General features: G+C 45.1%; 1 protein-coding gene across 1 annotated transcript in view; it reads right to left on the reverse strand.

Annotated features, from left to right (window-relative positions):
• Positions 1-402: 402 nt before the first annotated feature.
• TENT4A (terminal nucleotidyltransferase 4A) overlaps positions 403-25,302 on the reverse strand; it is a 148,802-nt gene continuing 123,902 nt past the window's right edge. Inside the window, exon 13 of the mRNA XM_073332401.1 lies at positions 403-1,269. Within this exon, the coding sequence (XP_073188502.1) occupies positions 1,177-1,269 (93 nt within the window). The 3' untranslated portion in view covers positions 403-1,176. The remainder of the gene's footprint in view (positions 1,270-25,302) is intronic.

A 25,302-nucleotide genomic window follows, 5' to 3' on the forward strand; every position in this document is an offset into this window, starting at 1 on the left:
AAGATACAAGCTGTGATCTCCATTCTCTGCTCCTCACTGAATCCCACCTTCTAGCCCTAGTTTCATTCCCAGGTTCCAGAAATACAACTAATTATTATGAAAAAAATAACACCACCAGCTTCTCCCAGTGCATCCTCCATGTAACTACCGCTTACTAGTTTGAGCTTGTGGCAATAGCAGAACCAGACAGCAGCAATCAGAAGGCAAGTGCCAGACCAAATCTAAAATAATCTCCAATTAGTAGGTACATATAAATATATATCTCCAGAGAGAAGTAGGGGTTAAAATATAGGTACACCAGATTACAGAAATTTGAAGGCAGGACAAATTTCAGATTAAAAAAATGGATCTCCCAACAATGGAGATGGGTCAAGATCCAGTGAGTTAAATAGATTTTGCTACCAAAAAGAAATTAGCCAAATTCAGGAGATTATAACCCATATTTTGTATAGATGGCAAATTGCTGGGCTAATCTAAATTGAACCATTGAGGTGGAGGAAATAGCTGCTGGGAAGTGAGGGGATGTGCAGGTGGCAACTGGACTGACCTGCTGGAAGCTGTTTGGTAGGGTAGCTTTTCACTTTCGTATATCTTTCTCAAATTACTTTGTCTAATTTGTATTATTGTATTGATTTCATTATAAAAATATTGTACCATAAACAGGCAGACACTAAAAAATTATAGCACACCTTATAGACATAAAGCAAAAGGCTTGCTGCTATGTTGTGTTAATCCATATGTTTTATTGGGAGGAACAGTTGACATATGGCCTGGAGAAGAGTTGAAAGCAGGATCAGACTTGGGAACTTCCATTAAGATCTGGGATGTTGCTTTGGATAAGGAGTAACAGATGGTGAGCAGAATGGATGCCCCCTCTACTCCAGGGTAGTAAACTCCAACCTCTGGAATTGAGAGGCAGGAAATGCAAGAGTGAAGCAGCATTCTGCTCTCATGCCAATAAATAAAAAAAAAACCCCAATATAAAGTTTCTATATGCTTTCGGAATGAGTGTCCTCCGACTTACACCAGTGTAAACCAGATATCACTTCACTAAAGTCAACAGAGTTACATCAGCATAAAACTGGTGCAAGTGAGATCAGATACAGTATATTTATCTTTTGGCTCTTTTCTGCTACAGTAATAAAGAAAAACAGTAAGTTTGTTTCAATCAGGAAATTAAGAGTTACAGAAGGGTGGCAGAGAACAATGCAGGTAAAGGGTTAATTCCAAAAAATTCCACATAGAAGCAGCTGGAAGGCATCCTGATTTCTGAAAGACAAAAAGAAAGAGAAGCTTATGGACAGTTCTGCCTCTTATGGACAAAAAGGAACAAACCTAGTTGAGTTTCAAAGTGTTCCATGAATTGCCCACTAAATTATATTTGTATTTTCATTTTGTGTTTCTTCCTGTAACACATTCCTCCGGATTACATTTTGATACTCAGCATTTATATAGTGCTTGAATCATAGAATCATAGAATATCAGGGTTGGAAGGGACCCCAGAAGGTCATCTAGTCCAACCCCCTGCTCAAAGCAGGACCAATTCCCAGTTAAATCATCCCAGCCAGGGCTTTGTCAAGCCTGACCTTAAAAACCTCTAAGGAAGGAGATTCTACCACCTCCCTAGGTAACGCATTCCAGTGTTTCACCACCCTCTTAATGAAAAAGTTTTTCCTAATATCCAATCTAAACCTCCCCCACAATGATCTTGACATTCTTGCCAGCAAGTTAAAGAAGTATGGATTGGATGAATGGATTATAAGGTGGATAGAAAGCTGGCTAGATCATCAGGCTCAATGGGTAGTGATCAATGTCTAGTTGGTAGCTGATATCAAGCAGAGTGCCCCAGGGGTCAGTCTTGGGGCTGGTTTTGTTCTACATCTTTATTAATGATCTGCATGATGGAATGAATTGCACCCTCAGCAAGTTTGCAGATGACACTAAGCTGGAGGGAGAGGCAGATACGCTGGAGGGTAGGGATAGGGTCCAGAGTGACCTAAACAAATTGGAGGATTGGGCCAAAAGAAATCTGATGAGGTTCAACAAGGACAAGTGCAGAGTCCTGCACTTAGGAAGGAAGAATCCCATGCACTGCTACAGGCTGGGGACCAACTGACTAAGCAGCAGTTCTTCAGAAAAGGACCTGGGGATTACGGTGAACGAGAAGCTGGATATGAGTCAGTAGTGTGCCCTTGTTGCTAAGAAGGCTAATGGTATATTGGGCTTCATTAGTAGGAGCATTGCCAGCAGATCAAGGGAAGTGATTATTCCGCTCTACTCGGCACTGGTGAGGCATTGTGTCCAGTTTTGGCCCCCCCACTACAGAAGGGATGTGGACAAATTGGGGAGATTCCAGAGGAGGACAATGAAAATGATTAGGGGGCTGGGGCACATGACTCATGAGGAGAGGCTGAGGGAACTGGGGTTATTTAGTCTGCAGAAGAGAAGAGTGAGGGGAGATTTGATAGCAGCCTTCAACTCCCTGAAGGGGGGTTCCAAAGAGGATGGAGCTCAGCTGTTCTCAGTGGTGCCAAATGACAGAACAAGAAGCAATAGTCTCAAGTTGCAGTGGGGGAGGTCTAGGTTGGATATTAGGAAACACTATTTCACTAGGAGGGTGGTGAAGCACTGGAATGGGTTACCTAGGGAGTTGGTGGAATCTCCATCCTTAGCAGTTTTTAAGGCTCAGCTTGACAGCGCCCTGGCTGGGATGATTTAGTTGGTGTTGGTCCTGCGTTGAGCAGGGGATTGGACTAGATGACCTCCTGAGGTCTCTTCCAACCCTAATTTTCTATGATTCAAGGAGTTCAGTGCACTTTACTAAAGGTGGGAAGGTATCGTTATCCTAATTTTATAGACAGTAAAAAGAAAAGGAGTACTTGTGGCACCTTAGAGACTAACCAATTTATTTGAGCATAAGCTTTTGTGAGCTACAGCTCACTTCATCAGATGCATTCGATGAAGTGAGCTGTAGCTCACGAAAGCTTATGCTCAAATAAATTGGTTAGTCTCTAAGGTGCCACAAGTACTCCTTTTCTTTTTGCAAATACAGACTAACACGGCTGTTACTCTGAAACCTGTCATTATTTATAGACAGTGTTAGCTACATGTACATGATCATATCATGATTTATTGCCTGTAGTAGGACTAGAACTCTGCCCTTCTGATGTCTATATCAGTACTTTTTAGCAACTGGCCTACATCCTCCAGTCTCAAAAAACTTCTCCACAGCGTCTATAGTTTAGTGGCAAGAGTGGCAAGTTGAACTACAAGCCCAAACTACAAATAAAGATTGTAACTATGAAAAGTAGGTCAATAACTTTTTTTAAAAAAACCTAGGAGTAATATTAAACATCTTACGTTCTTGGAACAAAAATGTTACAGATCATTTGCTGGATCCAAATGATAAACACTTATTGAAAGGAAGTTTGGGATAAATGAGCACCCTGTGGTCACTGCGCCCTTTGGGAACTGCAGCCAATGGGAGCTGTGGGGGCTGTGCCTGAGGACGGGGCAGCGCGCAGAGCCGCCTGTCCACATCTCCACATAGGAGCCACGGGGGGACATGCCACTACTTCTGGGAGCTGATTGAGGTAAGCGCCACCCAGAGCCTGCACCCTGGACCCTGTCCCGTGCCCCAGCCCTGATCCCCGTCCCACCCTCTGAACCCCTGGGTCCCAACCTGGAGTCCCCTCCTGCATCCCAAACCCCTCATCCCTGGCCCAACCCCAGAGTCCACACCCCCATGCAGAGCCCTCACCTCCCCGGTGCCCCAACCCTCTGCCCCATCCCGGAGCCCCCTCCCACCCTCGAGCACCCCCCCTGCACCCCAAACCTCTCATCCCCATCCCCACCCCCAGACAGAGCCCTCACTCCCCTGTACCTCAACACGCTGCCCCAGCCCAGAGCCTCCTCCTGTACCCCAAATCCCTCATGCCCAGACAGAGCCCTTACTCCCCGGGACCCCAGTCCCCTGCCTCAGCCTGGAGCCCCCTTCTGCACCCCAAACCTCTCATCCCTGGCTCCACCCCAGAGCCCACAACCCCAGACAGAGCCCTCACCCCCTTTCACAATCCAACCCACTGCCTCAGCCCAGAGTCCCCTGAACTCCTCCTGAACTCACCCTGACCCCACCCCACGGCCCCAACTGGAGCCCGCACCCCCTCCAGCACCCAAACCCCCTGAGCCAGCCAGGTAAAAATGAGTGAGTGAGAGGGAGCGTGAGCAACAGCGGGAGTGGGGGATGGAATGAGGAGGAAGGAATGAGTGGGGGGGCGGGGCCTTCGAGAAGGAGTGAGGCAGGGCCTCAGAGGAGGGGCAGGTCAAGGGGCGGATCAAGGGTGTTTGGTTTTGTGCTAGTAGAAAGCTGGCAACCTTACTTGGGAACACTGCTCTAAGGTTATCTAGTTATCAAAAACAAAACTGGACATTTCTGGACAACCACCATGCATCAGAATGAGCATCTAACCTTTGGGGTGTTTATCTGCATGGAACCTTTTGAGGTTCATCCATCCTGTTCTCTCTCTTGTGAAAGGGAAGAAATAGTACTTGCTTACAGGGAATATAAAGGACATTCTTAATTGAGGCTTCCACATATAGCCTTAAGCTCCTAAGTGACTTACACATCCTAGCAAATCTCCCTGTGTCCTGGCCTGGACTGAGTGAAAGGATTGACTGCTGTCTACATGATAGCTTCCTACATTTTCCATTGATTCATGATAGGCCACCATTCCCCCCTTTAAAACACCAGTCCTGCCCATTCTTATTCTAGACTCTCAGTGGATAGATATATGCTAATTATTGCTATTTATGTTACAGTAGTACCTGGAGGCCCAAACCAGAGGTCAGAGTCCCATTGTGTACTTTACCTTTGTATTTATCCTGTAGAACATTAATATTTTAATAGTGAATTTAATAGAGCGGGATCATGCAAAATTGTTAGTATGTGGTTGCAAAAGCAGCGGACCCTAATGGTTGAGAGGCATTAAGGGCTGTTTTCAAGAGAGTCCTTTACATTCCAGTGTTAGTGTATTATAATATTTTCTGCTGACAACATTCTCAAGTTTGGACAAAACAGCTATTTCTCATTAGCTAGCAAAGCTGTCAGTATCACACAGCACTTTTCACAAGGGTAACAAAAATAATCTTCACTGGATGCTAACATAATTATGAATCTGAGCACCTGAGCTGAATTTATGTAGTTAATCGTCTCAGGGACGCGCAAGAAGGAAGCAATATTTTGGTATCTGTAACTATAAAATGTTATGATTATCAGCATATTATGAATCAAAGGTAAGGCTTCACAGATGCCCCCTCAAAACGAAAACAATTGCTTCAGTCACTTCGCCATTAGAGTGGTTACTGTAAATAAAATGTTCTCTACATATTCAAACATCAATTTAAGTTATAAAATGAAAGTACTTTGAAAGCTATCCCCTGCCTCAGAAAAGAATATTCAACATGCTTCACATGACCAAAATGAATAGAAATGGGCATTTAGTATTTATTGTGTGGTAGGGATTAAACTCTGATGCAAGAGTGCCCCCTATCTACAGCAAGACAGCTCAGCAAGAGTAGAATTTCCTCTAGCAAATGATGTAGAAACGCTTTTAAGCCGGTGCAGAGATAACTAAAAACAAACCAAGTAACAAGCCACTCCAACTCAGGCAAATTAAAAATATTGCAATTAACAAAATTATTGTTATGTGCAATGTTCCATTTTTTAAATGCTGATTTTGTATGTAGAGGGGAAAGTTCCTTTGCAAATCCAACAATTGCCTAAATGGAGACTAAGCAGCAAAAGTAATTGTAAACTGTAAAAGTAGATTTCAGTCATCCCATCGTTACTCATAGATATTAAGGTCAGAAGGGACCATTATGAACATCTAGTCTGACCTCCTGCATAATGCAGGCCACAGATTCTCACCCACCCACTCCTGCAATAAACCTCTCACCTATGTCTGAGCTATTGAAGTCCTCAAATCATGGTTTAAAGACTTCAAGGTGCAGAGAATCCTCCAGCAAGTGACCTGTGCCCCATGCTACAGAGGAAGGCAACCTTCCTCCCCCCCCGAGGGCCTCTTCCAGTCTGTCCTGGAGGAAAATTCCTTCCAGACCCCAAATATGGTGATCAGCTGAACCCTGAGCATGTGGGCAAGATTCATCAGCCAGATACCCAGGAAAGAATTCTCTGTAGTAACTCAGATCCCACCCCATCTAACATCCTACTTACTAACATCCTAACATCCATCTTACTATAAGACTGTGGCATATTGTGCACTGACTATTGTAAACACAACATAATCAGAACATCCAGTAAAGCCCTTTTCCTTAATAAAAACTACTTGAGACATATTAAATTAAAAGGGTTAAAGATATTTGAGATGTCACAATATTATGATGCACTTAGAATTGAGGTGAGATTTATATTTTAAGCATCCATTTACAGGAATTTACACTGTATTATAACTTTCCTAAAATTATTATTTTGGGGTAAAATTTCTCAGCGTTGTTTTTAGACTAGAAGTTAAAGGTTTGTTTGGGATTTTGTTTCTGAAGGTGATGTTTTTAGTGATTATTTAATTGTGAGCAAATGTGTGCCTCAAAAGTTTATGTAAAATGAATTTCACTGTTCTGGAGTTATCCAACAGTGATAAACCAAACCTTACAACTGAAGAATCCAGTAAAGCCCTTTTCTTTAATAAAACATACATGAAGCATATTAAACACTGGAAGCTCATGTTCAGGTGATTATCCTCGATGACTCCCAAATCTTTTTCAGAGTCACTGCTTCCCAAGACAGAGTCTCCCAACCTGAAAATATCATAGAATCATAGAAGATTAGAGTTCATAGAATCATAGAATATCAGGGTTGGAAGGGACCTCAGAAGGTCATCTAGTCCAACCCCCTGCTCAAAGCAGGACCAATTCCCAGTTAAATCATCCCAGCCAGGGCTTTGTCAAGCCTGACCTTAAAAACCTCTAAGGAAGGAGATTCTACCACCTCCCTAGGTAATGCATTCCAGTGTTTCACCACCCTCTTAGTGAAAAAGTTTTTCCTAATATCCAATCTAAACCTTCCCCACTGCAACTTGAGACCATTACTCCTCGTTCTGTCATCTGCTACCATTGAGAACAGTCTAGAGCCATCCTCTTTGGAACCCCCTTTCAGGTAGTTGAAAGCAGCTATCAAATCCCCCCTCATTCTTCTCTTTTGCAGGCTAAACAATCCCAGCTCCCTCAGCCTCTCCTCATAACTCATGTGTTCCAGTCCCCTAATCATTTTTGTTGCCCTTCGCTGGACTCTCTCCAATTTATCCACATCCTTCTTGAAGTGTGGGGCCCAAAACTGGACACAGTACTCCAGATGAGGCCTCACCAATGTCGAACAGAGGGGAACGATCACGTCCCTCGATCTGCTCGCTATGCCCCTACTTATACATCCCAAAATGCCATTGGCCTTCTTGGCAACAAGGGCACACTGCTGGCTCATATCCAGCTTCTCGTCCACTGTCACCCCTAGGTCTTTTTCCGCAGAACTGCTGCCTAGCCATTCGGTCCCTAGTCTGTAGCTGTGCATTGGGTTCTTCCGTCCTAAGTGCAGGACCCTGCACTTATCCTTATTAAACCTCATCAGATTTCTTTTGGCCCAATCCTCCAATTTGTCTAGGTCTTTCTGTATCCTATCCCTCCCCTCCAGCGTATCTACCACTCCTCCCAGTTTAGTATCATCCGCAAATTTGCTGAGAGTGCAATCCACACCATCCTCCAGATCATTTATGAAGATATTGAACAAAACCGGCCCCAGGACCGACCCTTGGGGTACTCCACTTGATACCGGCTGCCAACTAGATATGGAGCCATTGATCACTACCCGTTGAGCCCGACAATCTAGCCAGCTTTCTACCCACCTTGTAGTGCATTCATCCAGCCCATACTTCCTTAACTTGCTGACAAGAATACTGTGGGAGACCGTGTCAAAAGCTTTGCTAAAGTCAAGAAACAATACATCCACTGCTTTTCCTTCATCCACAGAACCAGTAATCTCATCATAGAAGGCAATTAAATTAGTCAGGCATGACCTTCCCTTGGTGAATCCATGCTGGCTGTTCCTGATCACTTTCCTCTCATGCAAGTGCTTCAGGATTGATTCTTTGAGGACCTGCTCCATGATTTTTCCAGGGACTGAAGTGAGGCTGACTGGCCTGTAGTTCCCAGGATCCTCCTTCTTCCCTTTTTTAAAGATTGGCACTACATTAGCCTTTTTCCAGTCATCCGGGACTTCCCCGGTTCCCCACGAGTTTTCAAAGATAATGGCCAATGGCTCTGCAATCACAGCCGCCAATTCCTTCAGCACTCTCGGATGCAATTCGTCTGGCCCCATGGACTTGTGCACGTCCAGCTTTTCTAAATAGTCCCTAACCACCTCTATCTCCACAGAGGTCTGGCCATCTCTTCCCCATTTTGTGATGCCCAGCGCAGCAGTCTGGGAGCTGACCTTGTTAGTGAAAACAGAGGCAAAAAAAGCATTGAGTACATTAGCTTTTTCCACATCCTCTGTCACTAGGTTGCCTCCCTCATTCAGTAAGGGGCCCACACATTCCTTGGCTTTCTTCTTGTTGCCAACATACCTGAAGAAACCCTTCTTGTTACTCTTGACATCTCTGGCTAGCTGCAGCTCCAGGTGCGATTTGGCCCTCCTGATAACATTCCTACATGCCCGAGCAATATTTTTATACTCTTCCCTGGTCATATGTCCAACCTTCCACTTCTTGTAAGCTTCTTTTTTATGTTTAAGATCCGCTAGGATTTCACCGTTAAGCCAAGCTGGTCGCCTGCCATATTTACTATTCTTTCGACTCATCGGGATGGTTTGTCCCTGTAACCTCAACAGGGATTCCTTGAAATACAGCCAGCTCTCCTGGACTCCTTTCCCCTTCAAGTTAGTCCCCCAGGGGATCCTGGCTATCCGTTCCCTGAGGGAGTCGAAGTCTGCTTTCCTGAAGTCCAGGGTCCGTATCCTGCTGCTTACCTTTCTTCCCTGCGTCAGGATCCTGAACTCAACCAACTCATGGTCACTGCCTCCCAGATTCCCATCCACTTTTGCTTCCCCCACTAATTCTACCCGGTTTGTGAGCAGCAGGTCAAGAAAAGCGCCCCCCCTAGTTGGCTCCTCTAGCACTTGCGCCAGGAAATTGTCCCCTACGCTTTCCAAAAACTTCCTGGATTGTCTATGCGCCGCTGTATTGAGTTGGAAGAGACCTCAGGAGGTCATCTCGTCCAACCCCCAGCTCAAAGCAGGAACACCACCAACTAAATCATCCCAGCCAGGGCTTTGTCAAGCTGGGCCTTAAAAACCGCTAAGGATGGAGATTCCACCACCTCCCTACATAACCCATTCCAGTGCTTCACCACCCTCCTAGTGAAATAGTGTTTCCTAATATCCAACCTAGACCTCCCGCACTGCCTCTTGAGACCATTGCTTCTTGTTCTGTCATCTGCCACCACTGAGAACAGCTGAGCTCCATCCTCTTTGGAACCCCCCTTCAGGTAGTTGAAGGCTGCTATCAAACCCCCTTTACTCTTCTCTTCTGCAGACTAAACAAGCCCAGTTCCCTCAGCCTCTCTTCGTAAGTCATGTGTGCCAGCCCCTTGATAATTTTTGGTGCCCTTTGCTGGACTCTCTCCAATTTGTCCACATCCTTTTTGTGGCGGGGACCCAAAACTGGACACAATACTCCAGATGTGGTCTCACCAGTGCCGAATAGAGGGGAATAATCACTTCCCTTGATCTGCTGGCAATGCTCCTACTAATGCAGCCCAATGTTCCATCGGCCTTCTTAGTAACAAGGGCACACTGCTGACTCATATGCTGAGTGCTGACTCATATGCAGCGTCTCGTCCACTGTTATCCCCAGGTCCTTTTTTCTGAAGAACTGCTGCTTAGCCAGTCGGTCCCCAGCCTATAGCGGTGCATGGGATTCTTCTGTCCTAAGTGCAGGACTCTGCACTTATCCTTGTTGAACCTCATCAGATTTCTTTTGGCCCAATCCTCCAATTTGTCTAGGTCACTCTGGACCCTATCCCTACCCTCCAGCGTATCTGCCTCTCCCTCCAGCTTCGTGTCATCTGCAAACTTGCTGAGAGTGCAATTCATTCCATCATGCAGATCATTAATAAAGATGTTGAACAAAACCAGCCCCAAGACCGACCCCTGGGGCACTATGCTTGATACCAGCTGCCAACTAGACATCAAGCTGTTGATCACTACCCGTTGAGCCTGACAATTTAGCCAGCTTTCTATCAACCTTATAGTCCATTCATCCAGTCCATACTTTTTTAATTTGCTGGCAAGAATACTGTGGGAGGCCATATCAAAAGCTTTGCTAAAGTCAAGAATTATCACATCCACCACTTTCCCCATATTCACAGAGCCCATTGTCTTGTCATAGAAGACAATCAGGTTGGTCAGGCATGACTTTCCCTTGGTGAATCCATGTTGACTGTTCCTGATCACTTTCCTCTCCTCCAAGTGCTTCAAAATGGATTCCTTGAGAACCTGCTCCATGATTTTTCCAGGGACTGAAGTGATGCTGACAGGTCAGTAGTTCCCTGGATTCTCCTTCCCTTTTTTTGCACACAGACATCTTCAATCACCCCAGAGCACATGCTTTTCCATGCAGCTGATGAGTTCTCTTCAATAATGATCCAAAATGATCTTCAATAATGATCCAAAGCAGTGCGAATTGATGCATGCTCATTTTTATCACCTGAGTCAGATACCACCAGCAGAAGGTTGATTTTCTTTTCTGGTGGTTCGGGTGCTATAGTTTCCATACTGGAGTGTTACTCTTTTAAAAATTTTGAAAGCATGCTCCACACCTGATCCATGCTTTTTGTCCATGGTCCACACCTCATCAATCTGCATTTGTAAGTTACACTTACACAATGAAGAGATTGCACTACAGTACTTAGAATCATAGAATCATAGAATATCAGGGTTGGAAGGGAGCTCAAGAGGTCATCTAGTCCAACCCCCTGTATGAGGTGTCCAACCCCCTGTATGACTTGTATGAGGTGAATTGAAAAATACTATTTCTTTTATCATTTTTACAGTGCAAATATTTGTAATAAAAATAATATAAGGTGAGCACCATGTACTTTGTATTCTGTGTTTTAATAGAAATCAATATATTTGAAAGTGTAGAAAAAAATCCAAAATATTTAATAAATTTCAATTGTATTCTATTGTTTAACAGTGCGATTAAAACTGTGATTAATCATGATTTTTTTTAGTTAATCGCATGAATTAACTGCGATTAATCAACGCCCTATTCTTAAGGTAAATGTAATAAAAAGTAATGTAAAGTAACTTAAGTTAATTAAATACATACAATAAAGTGGGCCAATAACTTAGCAATTTTATCAGTTCTTATTAAACATTTTAAATAAAACAGTAACAAATAACATGCCTAATTAAATGTTTAATTTTTTTAACTTTTGTTTTCTAAAATGCATTTCCTTAATAACTTTAAGCTCTTATTGCCTTTTGTTACAATATAATATAATTTTGGTAACATTCATCTTCGATTGTAAGTTTTTCCTATATGTTTTGTCCTATGTTGTCGCATGTTATGGGACACGCCTAATTTTTGGTTTAATTTTGTTCCAAAAAACGCAAATTTTACACTCAATTATAAAAAAATCCTTTCTTAACATAAATGGTATCACACTATTTTCTTATGGTTCAGTCATAACAATCATAACACCAAATTTAATTTGTTTGCACAGTTCGAAAACATTTGTTATAAATATACATACATATATTTCTGCTTTAATAAATAACACAAATGAAAATATTTTTTTTCCTTTGATTTAATAAAATGCTTTTTGTTCAAAGGAAAAAACTTTATGGGAAAACCCTCAACATTAGTCCAAAGGTAATATTGATAAACTCGTAACTTTTTTTAGTTGTTTATAAACTTGGTTTTGCCTTTATCAAATGTTAAAATATAGTTATAAGTATGTTATAACCAAAATCTTTAAAAATAACAATATATATTATGTCTGGTTATGTTACAAAGGTTTAAAATTAACTGAACACATCTAAACAGGTTTCTACCTTTGTCTCCAAGCACAAGTAAATTAACTCTAAAGAGCTTGGATAAAAATTCTGTTGCTAACTTTCTTGCTAAAACAGAGTACTCAGTGGGGGGGAGCAATACATCTTTTGAAAGAAGATTGTGAATGACTGTTTTAACAGTCAAGTACTATATTTATTACGAAAAATAGTAACATGTTAAGGAAGTAAAAATAATGGCTACACAAAAACTGGAAAAGCATTTAAAATAGGTCTATTTATGCTAAAGAATTGGGAAAAACAACAGCAAAAGCATATCTTGTGCTAAAGATGATTTGGCCCCTATTACATTTTAAATACATTAACTTTGTAAATAAATGAAGTTCATCTGTGTATAAATTAGGGTTACTAAAAACAAGAGAAATTTAAAAAACAAAAATGTTTTATCATCATGTTAGCCAACTGCTTAAGTACACTGATGTCTTCTGGGATCTCCAGTCTGTGGGATGCACCTTTAATTTAGGGTACATCTACAGTACAAAATTATTTCGAAATTATTCTATTTGAATATTCAGAAGCTATTTTATACATTCAGTCTTCTGTGTCCCCACTAGAGAGCGTGAATTCAGCAGAGTGCATCCACAGTAACAAGGCTAGCATCGAATGTCAGAGTGGTGCACTGAGAGTAGCTATCCCACAGTTTCCGCCGCCCACTGGAATTCTGGGTTAAGCTCCCAGTGCATGATAGGGCAAAAACATTCTCATGGGTGCTTCTGGGTGTGTGTCATCAGAAAGCTACGACAGACAATCTTTTCGTGCCTTTTTGGTGTGCAGACACCATACTGCTTTCAGCAGACGGTGCACCGCTGCTCTCCTGCTACCATGAATCCACCTCTCATTTCCTCTCATCTTCCTATGTAATCTTTACTATCTACTTCTCTCTCCTTCATCGAACGCTTACGCTGCCAACTCTGCTCGGCCATTGTGAACCAAGCAGCACAGCTTCCACTGCCAACTCTGCTCTCCTGCTATTGCCGTGCTTCTGAGCTTCTCCATGTTGTCTGTCCTGGGCTTCCACCTCCGTGAAAGCTACAGAAAACAACCATTTCCTGCTTTAGTTTGGCTACTGTGAACCAAACAGTACAGCTTCCGCTGCCACTCTGCTCTCCTACATTTCGCGCCCTTTTTCCAGGATTACCCATGCAGGCGCCATAGCCATGGAGCCCGCTCAGATCTCCACTGCAGTTTTGACCATTGTAAATACATTGAACTTTATCCAGCAGTATGTGCAGTACCTGCAAAAACAGGCAAGGATGCGACAACAGCATGATTATGATAGTAATGAGACACGGACACAGACGTTCCTAGAAGCATGGCATGTGGCGATTGGGAGATCATGGTGGGGTTGGGCCAGGTTCATGCCGTGGAACGCCAATTCTGGCCCCAGGAGACAAGCACAGACTGGTGGGACCACATAGTGTTGCAGGTCTGGGATGATTCCCAGTGGCTGAGAAACTTTCGTATGCATAGGGCCACTTTCATGGAACTTTGTGACTTGCTGTCCCCTGCCCTGAAGCGCAAAGACACCAAAATGAGAGCAGCCCTCACAGTTGAGAAGCGAGTGGTCATAGCCCTGTGGAAGCTTGCAATGCCTGACAGCTACCCGACAGTCGGGAATCAGTTTGGAGTGGGCAAATCTACTGTGGGGGCTGCTGTGCTGCAAGTAGCCAACGCAATCATTGACCAGCTGCTATCAAGGGTAGTGACTCTGGGAACTGTGCAGACCATAGTGGATGGCTTTAATGCGCTGGGGTTCCCTAACTGCGGCAGGGCAATAGACGGAACGCATATCCCTATCTTGGCCCCGGAACACCGGGGTGGCCAGTACATAAACCGCAAGGGGTACTTTTCCATAGTGCTGCAAGCACTGATGGATCAGAAGGGACGTTTCACCAACATCAGCGTAGGATGGTTGGGAAAGGTGCATGCCGCTCGCATCTTCAGGAACTCTGGTCTGTTTGAACAGCTGCAGGAAGGAACTTACTTCCCAGACCAGAAAATTACCGTTGGGGCTGTTGAAATGCCTATAGTTATCCTTGGATACCCAGCCTACCCCTTAATGACATGGCTCATGAAGCCATACACAGGCACCTTGGATAGTAGTAAGGCACAGTTCACCTACAGGCTGAGCAAGTGCAGAATGATGGTAGAATGTGCTTTTGGATATTTGAAAGCGTGCTGGCAGAGTTTACTGATTCTGTTAAATCTCCGCACAACCAATATTCCAATTGTAATTGCTGCTTGTTGTGTGCTCCACAATATCTGTGAGAGAGTAAGGGGGAGACATTTATGGTGGGATGGGAGGTTGAGGCAACTCGCCAGGTGGCCAGTTTCGCACAGCCAGATAACAGGGCCATTAGAAAAGCGCAGTAGGGCACGCTGCACATCAGAGAAACTTTGAAAGCCAGTTTCATGACTGGCCAGGGTACGGTGTGAGAGTTGTGTTTGTTTCTCTTAAAGTTACCCGCCCCCTATATATATATGAAAGGAAATAAAGTCACAATTGTCACAAAAAACGTTCTTTATTATTTGTTGCACAAAAGATTGAGAAAAATCAGAAGCTAGATGGTGGAGGAGGGGTATTGTGTTAGGGGGTGGAGGAGGAGGGAAGGACAAGTCCAGAAACCAAATCAAAATTTAGGATATGTCAGCTTTCTGCTGCTTGTGCAATCCTCTGGGGTTGACTGTGTGCGTCCCCATAGCCTCTCCCCCCCACCTCACCCCACCCCCGTGTTCTTGGGCATCTGGGTGAGGAAGCTGTGGAACTTGGGAAGGAGGGAGGTTGTTCATAACTCTGAAATGTCAGAATGCTGAACAAAATGTTACAGTTGTTCTTTCAAAAGTTTACAATTGAACATTGACTTAATACAGCTTTGAAACTTTACCATGCAGAAGAAAAATGCTGCTTTTCCTTTAGTTTATAGTAGTTTATGTTTAACACAGTATTGTACTGTATTTGCTTTTTTTTTTTAGAGCTGTTGTGCCATTAAAAAAGGTAATATCGTGATTAATCGTACTGTTAAACAATAATAGAATAATATATATTTAAATATTTATGGATGTTTCTACGTTTTCAAATATATTGATTTCAATTACAAAAGAGAATACAAAGTGTATAGTGCTCACTTTATATTTATTTTTGATTAGAAGTATTTGCCCTGTGGGAAAAAAAAAAGAAATGGTATTTTTCAAGTCACCTAATACAAGTACCGTAGTGCACTCTCTTTATCATGAAAGTTGAACTTACAGCTGTAGAATTATGTTTAAAAAAAAAAGGTTTCAGAGTAACAGCCGTGTTAGTCTGTATTCGCAAAAAGAAAAGGAGTACTTGTGGCACCTTAGAGACTAACCAATTTATTTGAGCATGAGCTTTCGTGAGCTACAGCTCACTTCATCGGATGCATACCGTGGAAACTGCAGCAGACTTTATATATACACAGAGAATATGAAACAATACCTCCTCCCACCCCACCGTCCTGCTGGTAATAGCTTATCTAAAGTGATCATCAGGTTGGGCCATTTCCAGCACAAATCCAGGTTTTCTCACCCTCCACCCCCCCACACAAATTCACTCTCCTGCTGGTGATAGCCCATCCAAAGTGACAACTCTTTACACAATGTGCATGATAATCAAGTTGGGCTATTTCCTGCACAAATCCAGGTTTTCTCACATCCCTCCCACCCCCATACACACACAAAATCACTCTCCTGCTAGAGTGAGTTTGTGTGTGTATGGGGGTGGGGGGGATGTGAGAAAACCTGGATTTGTGCAGGAAATAGCCCAACTTGATTATCATGCACATTGTGTAAAGAGTTGTCACTTTGGATGGACTATCACCAGCAGGAGAGTGAATTTGTGTGGGGGGATGGAGGGTAAGAAAACCTGGATTTGTGCTGGAAATGGCCCAACCTGATGATCACTTTAGATAAGCTATTACCAGCAGGACGGTGGGGTGGGAGGAGGTATTGTTTCATATTCTCTGTGTATATATAAAGTCTGCTGCAGTTTCCACGGTATGCATCCGATGAAGTGAGCTGTAGCTCACGAAAGCTCATGCTCAGATAAATTGGTTAGTCTCTAAGGTGCCACAAGTACTCCTTTTCTTTTTGTTTAAAAAAAAAGACCTGCATTAAAAAATAAAACAATGTAAAATTTTAGAGCCTGCAAGTCCACTCAGTCCTACTTCTTGTCCAGTAAATTGCTCAGACAAAGAAGTTTGTTTACACTTGCAGGAGATAATGCTGCCCGCTTCTTGTTTACAACGTCATCTGAAAGTGAGAACAGGCATTCGCATTGCCAGCTACAGCAGATATTTACGTGCCAGATGCACTAAAGATTCATAAGTCCCTTCATGCTTCAACCACCATTCTAGGGGACATGTGTCCATGCTGATGACACATGTTCATTTTCATTCTCTGAGTCAGATGCCACCAGCAGAAGGTTGATTTTCTTTTACGGTGGTTCAGGTTCTGTAGTTTCCACATTGGAGTGTTACTCTTTTAAAACTTCTGAAAGCATGCTCTACACCTCATTCCTCTCAGATTTTGGATGGCACTTCAGATTCTTAAACCTTGGGTCGAGTGCTGTAGCTATCTTTAGAAACCTCACATTGGTACCTTCTTTGAGTTTGAGAAATCTGCGGTGAAAGTGTTCTTGAAATAAACAGCGTGTACTAAGTCATCATCTGAAACTGCTATAACATGAAATATATGGCAGAATGAGGGTAAAACAGAGCAGGGAACATACAATTCTCGCCCAAGAAGTTCAGTCACAAATGTAATTAATGCATTATTTTTTTAACAAATGCCATCAGCATGGAATCATGTCCTGTGGAAGGGTTGCCGAAGCATGAAGGCGCATACGAATGTTTAGCATATCTAGCATGGAAATACCTTGCAATGCTGGCTACAAAAGTGCCATGCAAATGCCTGTTCTCACTTTCTGGTGACATTGTAAATAAGAAGAGGGCAGCATTATCTCCTGTAAATGTAAACAAGCTTGTTTGTCTTAGTGATTGGCTGAACAATAAGTAGGACTGAGTGGACTTGTAGGCTCTGAAGTTTCATATTGTTTTGTTTTTGAGTGCAGCTACATAACAAAACAAAAAAATCTACATCTTCCAGTTCCACTTTCACAACAAATAAATTGCACTACAGTACTTGTATAAGGTGAATTAAACAAAAGAAATTATATTTTTCATCATTTTTATGGTGCAAATATTTGTAATAAAAATAACATACACTGATTTCAATTACAGCACAGGATACAATATATATGAAAATATAGAAAAACATCCAAAATATTTGATAAATTTCAATTGTTATTCTATTGTTTAACAGTGCGATTAAAACTGATCAATCACAATTAATTCTTTTAATTGCGATTAATTTTTTTGAGTTAATCGTGTGAGTTAACTGTGGTTAAATCAACAGCCCTACTTTTGGGTGTCCGGGGGTGAGGGGGGGAAGAGAGAGGGTCTCTGCTGCTGCCAGATTGCATATTTCTGGTTCCAGATGAGGTGTGTGGTTGACTGGTCAGTTTGTAACTCTGGTGTTCATAAATCTGAGGTTTTACTGTATTAAGACCACTAGCTGGGCCAGATCTAACTGTTATTTAAACTGTATATTATTAAGCAAAATGAGTTTATTCATTTACTTGAGGTTTTAAATCTCTCTTTGGAATATGGCTGAATTTGGTTATCATGTAAAGCAAAATGTATCATTACTGTATACTTTGTTAATTAATATAATAGCATCTTATCAGGAATGTGCACAAAACTCTATGGCTAGTCAAAAGACCATTCCACAATCTGGTATCTCTCAAAATAGGAGACTCCAAAGTCTAGATGGAATTATTTGTTACATTTCAGGATTATTTGAACCTGGGAAGTATATTTAGAACAGGAATAATATTAAAAATATATTTAAATTATAAAAATTATTTTGAGCATCTCTAAAGCCAGAATTCATGGCATTTGTTACCTATCAGCTCCGTTTTTGGGGAATCAGGGCACAGTACCCAGCCTGTGTGACTCACGAAAGACCTCTGCCACACACACACACACACACACACACACACACACACCCTCTGCTTGAACCAAATTCAATCAGAAGAAAGACTTACAAAAAGCAATGAAAAGGCAGTGGAAGACATACCTAAACCCCTCCAGACAAGGGTGTCAGGATTAAGGAAACTCCCCTAGCCTCATTTGCATCAAAGATGGGACAGGGAGACATCTCTATTAGCATACAGAATGGAGAACAGAGATTCCAAGGCAAGAACTGCAGTGAACAGTGGGACCAGGAAAGCAATGCATGATGGGTAATCTGCTCCAGGTGTTAATGAACTCACACCTACATTCACCCAGCTCAGTAGTTATCAGACCAATTCTAGTAATAAATCTTTTATTGGTATCCAAAATCCTGAAGCTACCTAAATGCATTGTGAGCTCCCTCAAAGGAACACCACCCATAGCCAGGAATTATCAGTTCCTATTGTCTAGCCTGAACAAAACAACTTTGGTATACTCCCTTGAGCCATCAGTTTACCCATAAACAAATCTAGTGTTCTCCCTTGATCCACTGTTCTTTCTCTACAAAAACCCCTACCCGTGCTCAAGTGCTCTGACACCTGGATCAAAAATCTGCATCAGTTCCATTAAGAAAGGAGTACTAATAAATTTGTTAGTCTCTAAGGTGCCACAAGTACTCCTTTTCTTTTTGCGAATACAGACTAACACGGCTGCTACTCTGAAACCTATCAGTTCCATTGGGACTTCATCTTCTCCTGACTGATTGTGCTGGGGGATCTGCCTGTCTCCAGTACTACGGACCCTCAGCTACCACCACCACCTGGGACCCCTGATCGATTCAAGCTTCGCGGAGTGGTGAGAACCCAGCTATCTCTCTCTAGGTATAGCATTCTGACCCTGACTTGTGTGATCAGTTTTAGTTTTCTAAAACTGACTTTTATAATCAAATTTAAGTTAGATTTAATATTATAACTTTTGTTTGTTGGGCTCCCCGGTATGGTTATTACCTGGCAATGAATAACTTTCATGGTTAAACTGGTAGCTTCTCTCTCTCTTCTCCCTCTCCCTCCTCCCCCCCCCCCCCGTGTGGGTGTTTTTTGGCTTCCCTATTCACTCTGCAGCAACGTCCTCACACCTAAGCTAAAGATCCCTGCAGTACCCAAAAATCTTGTGGGATTTGCTCATCAAGTGGATTACTACCAGAACAATTGTAATGTGAAAGTGGGGAGAGGGATGTACTGAACCTGGGGCATATGAGGGTGGCAGCTTGGAGGTGCTGTTCGACCCAGCCTGCTGAGTTCAGGGACATAGAAGGGGTCAGTTTGGGAGTGCTGATTAACCCGCTCTTCTCAAACGCTCTCTGTTAATGTGTGTGTGTGTGTGTGTGTGTTCATCTGATTCTGGGGCTGGAAAAACCAGCCCTGGGGAACCTAGGTCCTGCACGATAGCTCCATTGGGAGGGAACTTGCAGCAGGGAGAAGTAGAGCTCTGTATGAGAACTCAAGTGACATAATCAGTACACTGATAGAAGTACAGAACTCCCCCCGAGAAGAGTAACCTTAAAAAATGAACATACCCCAAAGTAATGTGCAAATCTGGTAACACATTGTGGACTAGCTACTAAAAATAATATACAGTGTATAATATGCCTAACTTTGCTAAACTGTTGAACCAAAAACAAGCAAAACTTAATAAACTAATCACAACAAATAATAAAAAGGTAAACGAAAATCAGGAAGATAAAGAAATTATTTGTGCTGCTTATAGGAGTTATATGTCAACTACCATAACCAGCTCTCTGGGGAAAAGGGGAAATTACTTAACTGTATAAGTGAGAAGCAGTTAGCTAAATGGTATTGTCCTCCTTATATAATAGAAACAGTGGTAAATTGGTAATGTGTTAAATTATGTAGACAGATCCCCTTTGGTGCCATTTGTAATATGTGGTCAGTGACACCACATCCTAAATCGAGGCACATGTTATTTATTCAAAACAATCATGCTCAATGTCCGGTTTCAGGTATACCAACATTGGATCCTGACACAATAATATTTGACAAATTAACACTGAGTAGACAGTAGCTATCTGAAAGGCAGCATCTGGCAAGGAACAATTGGACCTTCTTCAATTACTGGTGCATCATGCAGCAATGCAAATCTGAAAAACACTGCATGAGGCTTCTTGTGCCAGGAATGTTTCTGACATCACAACTCCACTGTGTAGCCACAATGGCTTAAACAAATACAATGGGACAGAGAAGCTAGCAGCTCCTGTCTCCTGATGAATGAAGTGTACTAGATGTAACAACCAGCAGTAAGGGTGGCCTATAATGTGGATGGACTGTACTAGTGCCATCATATGTCAGCAATGCCCCTCTGCCATGTACATTGGCCAAACTGGACAGTCCCTACGCAAAATAATAAATGGACACAAATCAGACAAAGAATTGCAACATTCAAAAACCAGTAGGAGAACACTTCAATCTTCCTGGTCACTCAATAACAGACTTAAAAGTGGCCATTCTTCAACAAAAAAACTTCAAAAACAGACTTCAATGAGAAACTGCAGAATTGGAATTAATTTCCAAACTGAACACCATCAAATTAGGCCTGAATAAAAACTAGGAGTGGATGGGTCACTACAAAATGTAATTTTCCCTCTGCTGATACTCACACCTTCTTGTCAACTGTTGGAAATGGGAGACATCCACCTTCATTGCATTGGCCTTGTTAGCACTGACCCCTCACTTGGTAAGGCTACTCCCATCTTTTCATGTGCTGTCATATATATACTGCTTACTGTATTTTTCACTCCATGCATCTGATGAAGTGGGTTTAGCCTATGAAAGCTTATGCCCAAATACATTTGTTAGTCTCTAAGATGCCACAAGGACTCCTCCTTGTTTTTGCTGATACAGACTAACAAGGCAACCACTTTGAAACGTGTACTGGTGCAGTGACTGATTACAAGGAATTTATATATCATGGCCTCACCTGTAATGTCACTACTCCAAATTTCTGTTTTATTCCTCATGTACTTTGTGCTGTGGGGCATGCTATAATAATGCCTAGCCCAGTTTTTCAAAATGAATCTATTATCCAAAGAGAGCCTCAATACCAGCTGTGACAGGGTCAGGCCAGATGGCTACAGGAGAGTGATCTTATTGGGATCCAGGAAGTGGGTGGGCTTTGTGGTGGGGCTTTTCCTGTGGACCCCCCTGTTAGGCTTAGGGGGCGGGGGTGGAATCCTTTAGCCTAACAGGGGGGTCCACAGGACCTGGAAAACCAAATAATTACGGGGGACAACTAATGAACAACAGGGACAGGAGAGCGGTAAAGGGTCAAACAAAGGGAACCGGACAGGGACACCAAGCAGAGAACCCCGGACAGTGCCCACTGCTCCTCAAAGGCGTCAAGGGAGTCAGTGGACGCCTCCCAGAGGAACTCTGCCCGGAGGCGTGAACAGACCGAGGATCGGAAATAGGCCCCACAGTCACAGGAGACTCCATCGGCCAACCTCCTCACTCTGGTTTTATAGATGGCCACTTTCGCCAGAGCCAGGAGGAGGTTGACCAGGAGGTCCAGTGACTTAGTGGGGCCACGGACAGGGAATGCATAGATAAGGAGATGAGGGGAAAAGTACAACCAAAATCTTAACAAAATATTCGTGAGGAGCCGGAATAGGGGCTGCAGCCTGGCGCACTCCAGATAGACGTGCGCCAGGGTTTCCCTCATGCTGCAAAAGGGGCAGGTGTCTGGGATTGGGGTGAACCACGCCAAGTACACGCCCGTGCTCACGGCTCCGTGTAGGAGCTGCCAACTGATATCCTCGGTGGGCCTCGGGACCAGGGTGGAATATAGGCTGCCCACCGGGGAGGTCCTGTCACTTTGTGTCAGGGCAGGACGTGAGGGTGAGGACGTGAAGGGTGTGGAGCACGAGTCTGTATAGATGTTTCCTTGGTGAGGTCTGGAAACAGACTGGCTGCAGCTCGTTTAGCCAGCTCACGGTGAAGGGGCACGGGGGTCGGTCGGGTCCACGCGACAGGGGCCAATGAAAAGGTCAGGAGGGTCTGGGGTGGAGGGTGGGCGGGGTATGCCCTCCCTTAGGGACCGGTCGAGGTAAACCCAAGCAGCGGGCAGCAAAGCAGCCTTCACCTCCTGAAGTACGCAAAGGGGAGTTCAAGGTCTGGAGAGCCCCATACGCTGAGCAAGCATCAGGGGATCCAGCCAGTCTCCCCGGTCATAGTCCAGGAGGTCTCTGACTCTTGTCACTTCTGCCAGGACCAACCTCTGGTGCACCGAGGGGGACTCTGCCACCTGCACAAGGATCTGGGGGTTGTGTAGCAGGGGCTCCTCAAGGAGATCTGCCCCCTCGGTGGCAGCCATGGACCTGGTCATTGAAAACAGTTTCCAGGTCTGGAGGAGGTCCTGGTAGAAGACCGGCAGCCCAGAGAGGTCTCGCAGGAGATAAAGGAGCTGCTGGTGATATCTGAGCCCTCGGAAACGGCGCAGGAAGGCATGCGCCAGTACTCTCCACACCAGACTACCATAAAGGAGCCTCTGCAGGGCCTGGAAGCGGAAGACATGGACCTGAGTGTGCAGACACTTTAGGCCGTACCCTCTCTCCTCCAGTGGTAGATGGAGAACCCCTGCAGAGATCCAGTGCAGTCCTGACCAGAAGAACTCCAGAATCGATGTCCGGAGGTTGTCCAGGAAACCCGGGGCCGGGACCAGGGTGTTGAGCTGGGTACCAGAGCATGGACAGGACTAGTTGATTAAGCACCAGTGCCCTCCCTCAAAGGAATAGACACCGGAGTAGTCCTGTCCATCTCCAGAGCTGCTCTACCACCCTGCCCTCTAAACCATGCCAGTTCTCCGGTGGAGACGGATGCGTGGCAGAAAGGTAAACGCTGAGATAGAGCAGCAGACCCATGCTCCACCGGATGGCCTGAAGCGCGGGTGGGAGGGAGCTCGCCTGCCACCAGTCCCAGACCACCAAGCCAGAGCTCTTCACCCAGTTGACCCGGGCGGAGGAGGCTGCCGAGTAAATGGTTTGGCAAGCCTCCACCCACGCCAAGTCGCCCGGGTTCTGGACCACGAGAAGCACGTCATCAGCGTACGCCAACAGGACCAGCCGCAGCTCTGGCTCCCGCAGCGCCAACCCCGTCAACCTCCTATAGAAGAGAGAGGAAGGGCTCAATCGCCAGAGCGTACAGCTGGCCTGAGAGGGGGCACCCCTGCCATACTCCTCACCCGAAGCTGACTGGTTCAGTCAGGGTCCAGTTGAGCCTGACCAGACACTCTGCGGAGGCGTACAGCACCTGGAGAAAACCCACAAACTGGGGTCCAAAGCCAAACGCTCACAGAGTTCTCAGGAGATACCCATGACCTACCCTATCAAACACCTTCTCCTGATCCAGGGACAGGAGGGCGAATGACAGACTGTCCCTACACCCGAGTTCCAAGAGGTCCCAGACCAGATATAGGTTGTCAAAGATGCTGCGGCCTGGGATGGTGTAGGTCTGGTCTGGGTGGACCACGCCCGCCACCACGGACCCTAGCTGCAGTGAGATGGCTTTCGCTACGACCTTGTAGTCCGTGCTGAGGAGTGAGATGGGACGCCAATTTCGTAAATCGCGGAGGTCCCCCTTCTTTGGCAATAAGGTGAGCACAGCTAGCCTGCACAAAAGAGGGTGGACCCCGCTCTGCAAAGACTCGGCCCAGATGGTGACTAGGTCTGGGCCAAGGACGTCCCAGAACACGCGATAGATCTCCACGGTCAACCCGTCCATGCCCAGAGATTTATTGGTGGGCATGCGGCGAAAGGCTTCGGAGAACTCAGCCAGAGTGAGAGGCAGCTCTAGCCGGTCTCGGTCGCCCGTGCTGACAATCAGAAGTTTGTCCCAGAGCACTCTGAAAGCGTTAGGATCAGTCGGATCAGGGGAGAAAAGGCCTGCGTAGAAGGCCCTGGCCCTCCCGCAAATCTCCGTCTGATCCTTGAAGGGGGTGCCGGCCTCTCCTAGGAGGCAGGTGACACGCTTCTTGGCCCCCCTCCTTTACTCCAAGGTGTAGAAGAAGCGGGAGCCATGATCCATCTCCTAAAGGAGGAGGATGTGGGATCGAACAAAGGCACCCCGGGCCTGATGGTCCTTGAGGGCCTGGAGCTCCTCCCACTTCTCCCGGCACATCCCGCAGAGGGATGGATCCTCAGGGCTGATGGTCAAACTCCTCTCCAGCTCTAAGACCTCCCGTTCCAACTGCCCTATCACCGCATCCCTCCGTCGGCTGGCGCCCCGGGTGTAGTCACAGCAGAAGAGCTGGGAGCGCACCTTCCCCAGGTCCCACCACTGCCGCGCTGAGGGAAAGGCATGCTGCTGCCCTCGCCAGGCCAGCCAGAACTCCCGGAAGGATGCCAGGAAGCCCACATCCTCCAACAAGCTGTTGTTAAAATGCCAATAGGCCAGCCCGGGCCTCTCTGCGCAGAGAGAGGCCGTCACGGTGGCTAAGTGATGATCGGAGAACGGATGCTCGAGGAGTGGGCCTGTGAACGGTGGAAACATGATAAGTAGATGCAGTCCAACCAGGAGTGGTGCGACTGATGGGTCTCCACCCGGACAAAGGTGAACTTTGAGACGTCATCCGGGTGGTGGTCACGCCAGATGTCCACTGCGGCCAGGCACTGCTCGGTCCCCGAGTGGTCCCGCTCCTCAAGGGTAGTATTAAAGTCCCTGCCCATGACCAGCACTCGCGAGGATCCAAGGTGCCGAGGAAGGCGGACGCCTGTTCATAGAATTGCAGCCTCTCCGGGCCCGATGTTGGGGCATAGACGTTAACGAGGTTGACCACGAGCCCCTCCATACGGACCCAGAGGTGCAGCAGGCAGCCCGGCACAGCCTCAGCGACCCCCAGCACCTCGGGCCATAGGTCGGGGAGAACAGGGTCGCCACTCCAGCCGTACGAACTGTGAGATGGCTAAAGTAGACCCTGTCCCCCCAGTCCAGCCGCCAGCTGTCTTTGGCGGTCGGATCCGTATGGGTCTCCTTCAGGAAAACCACAGAGTACCCCCCCCCCCGAAGGAAGGAGAGCACCTAGGACCTGCGGAGACCCATCCTACAGCCACAAGTGTTCAAT

The sequence above is a fragment of the Lepidochelys kempii genome, chromosome 2, assembly GCF_965140265.1.
Source record: "Lepidochelys kempii isolate rLepKem1 chromosome 2, rLepKem1.hap2, whole genome shotgun sequence".
NCBI lineage: Eukaryota > Metazoa > Chordata > Testudines > Cheloniidae > Lepidochelys > Lepidochelys kempii.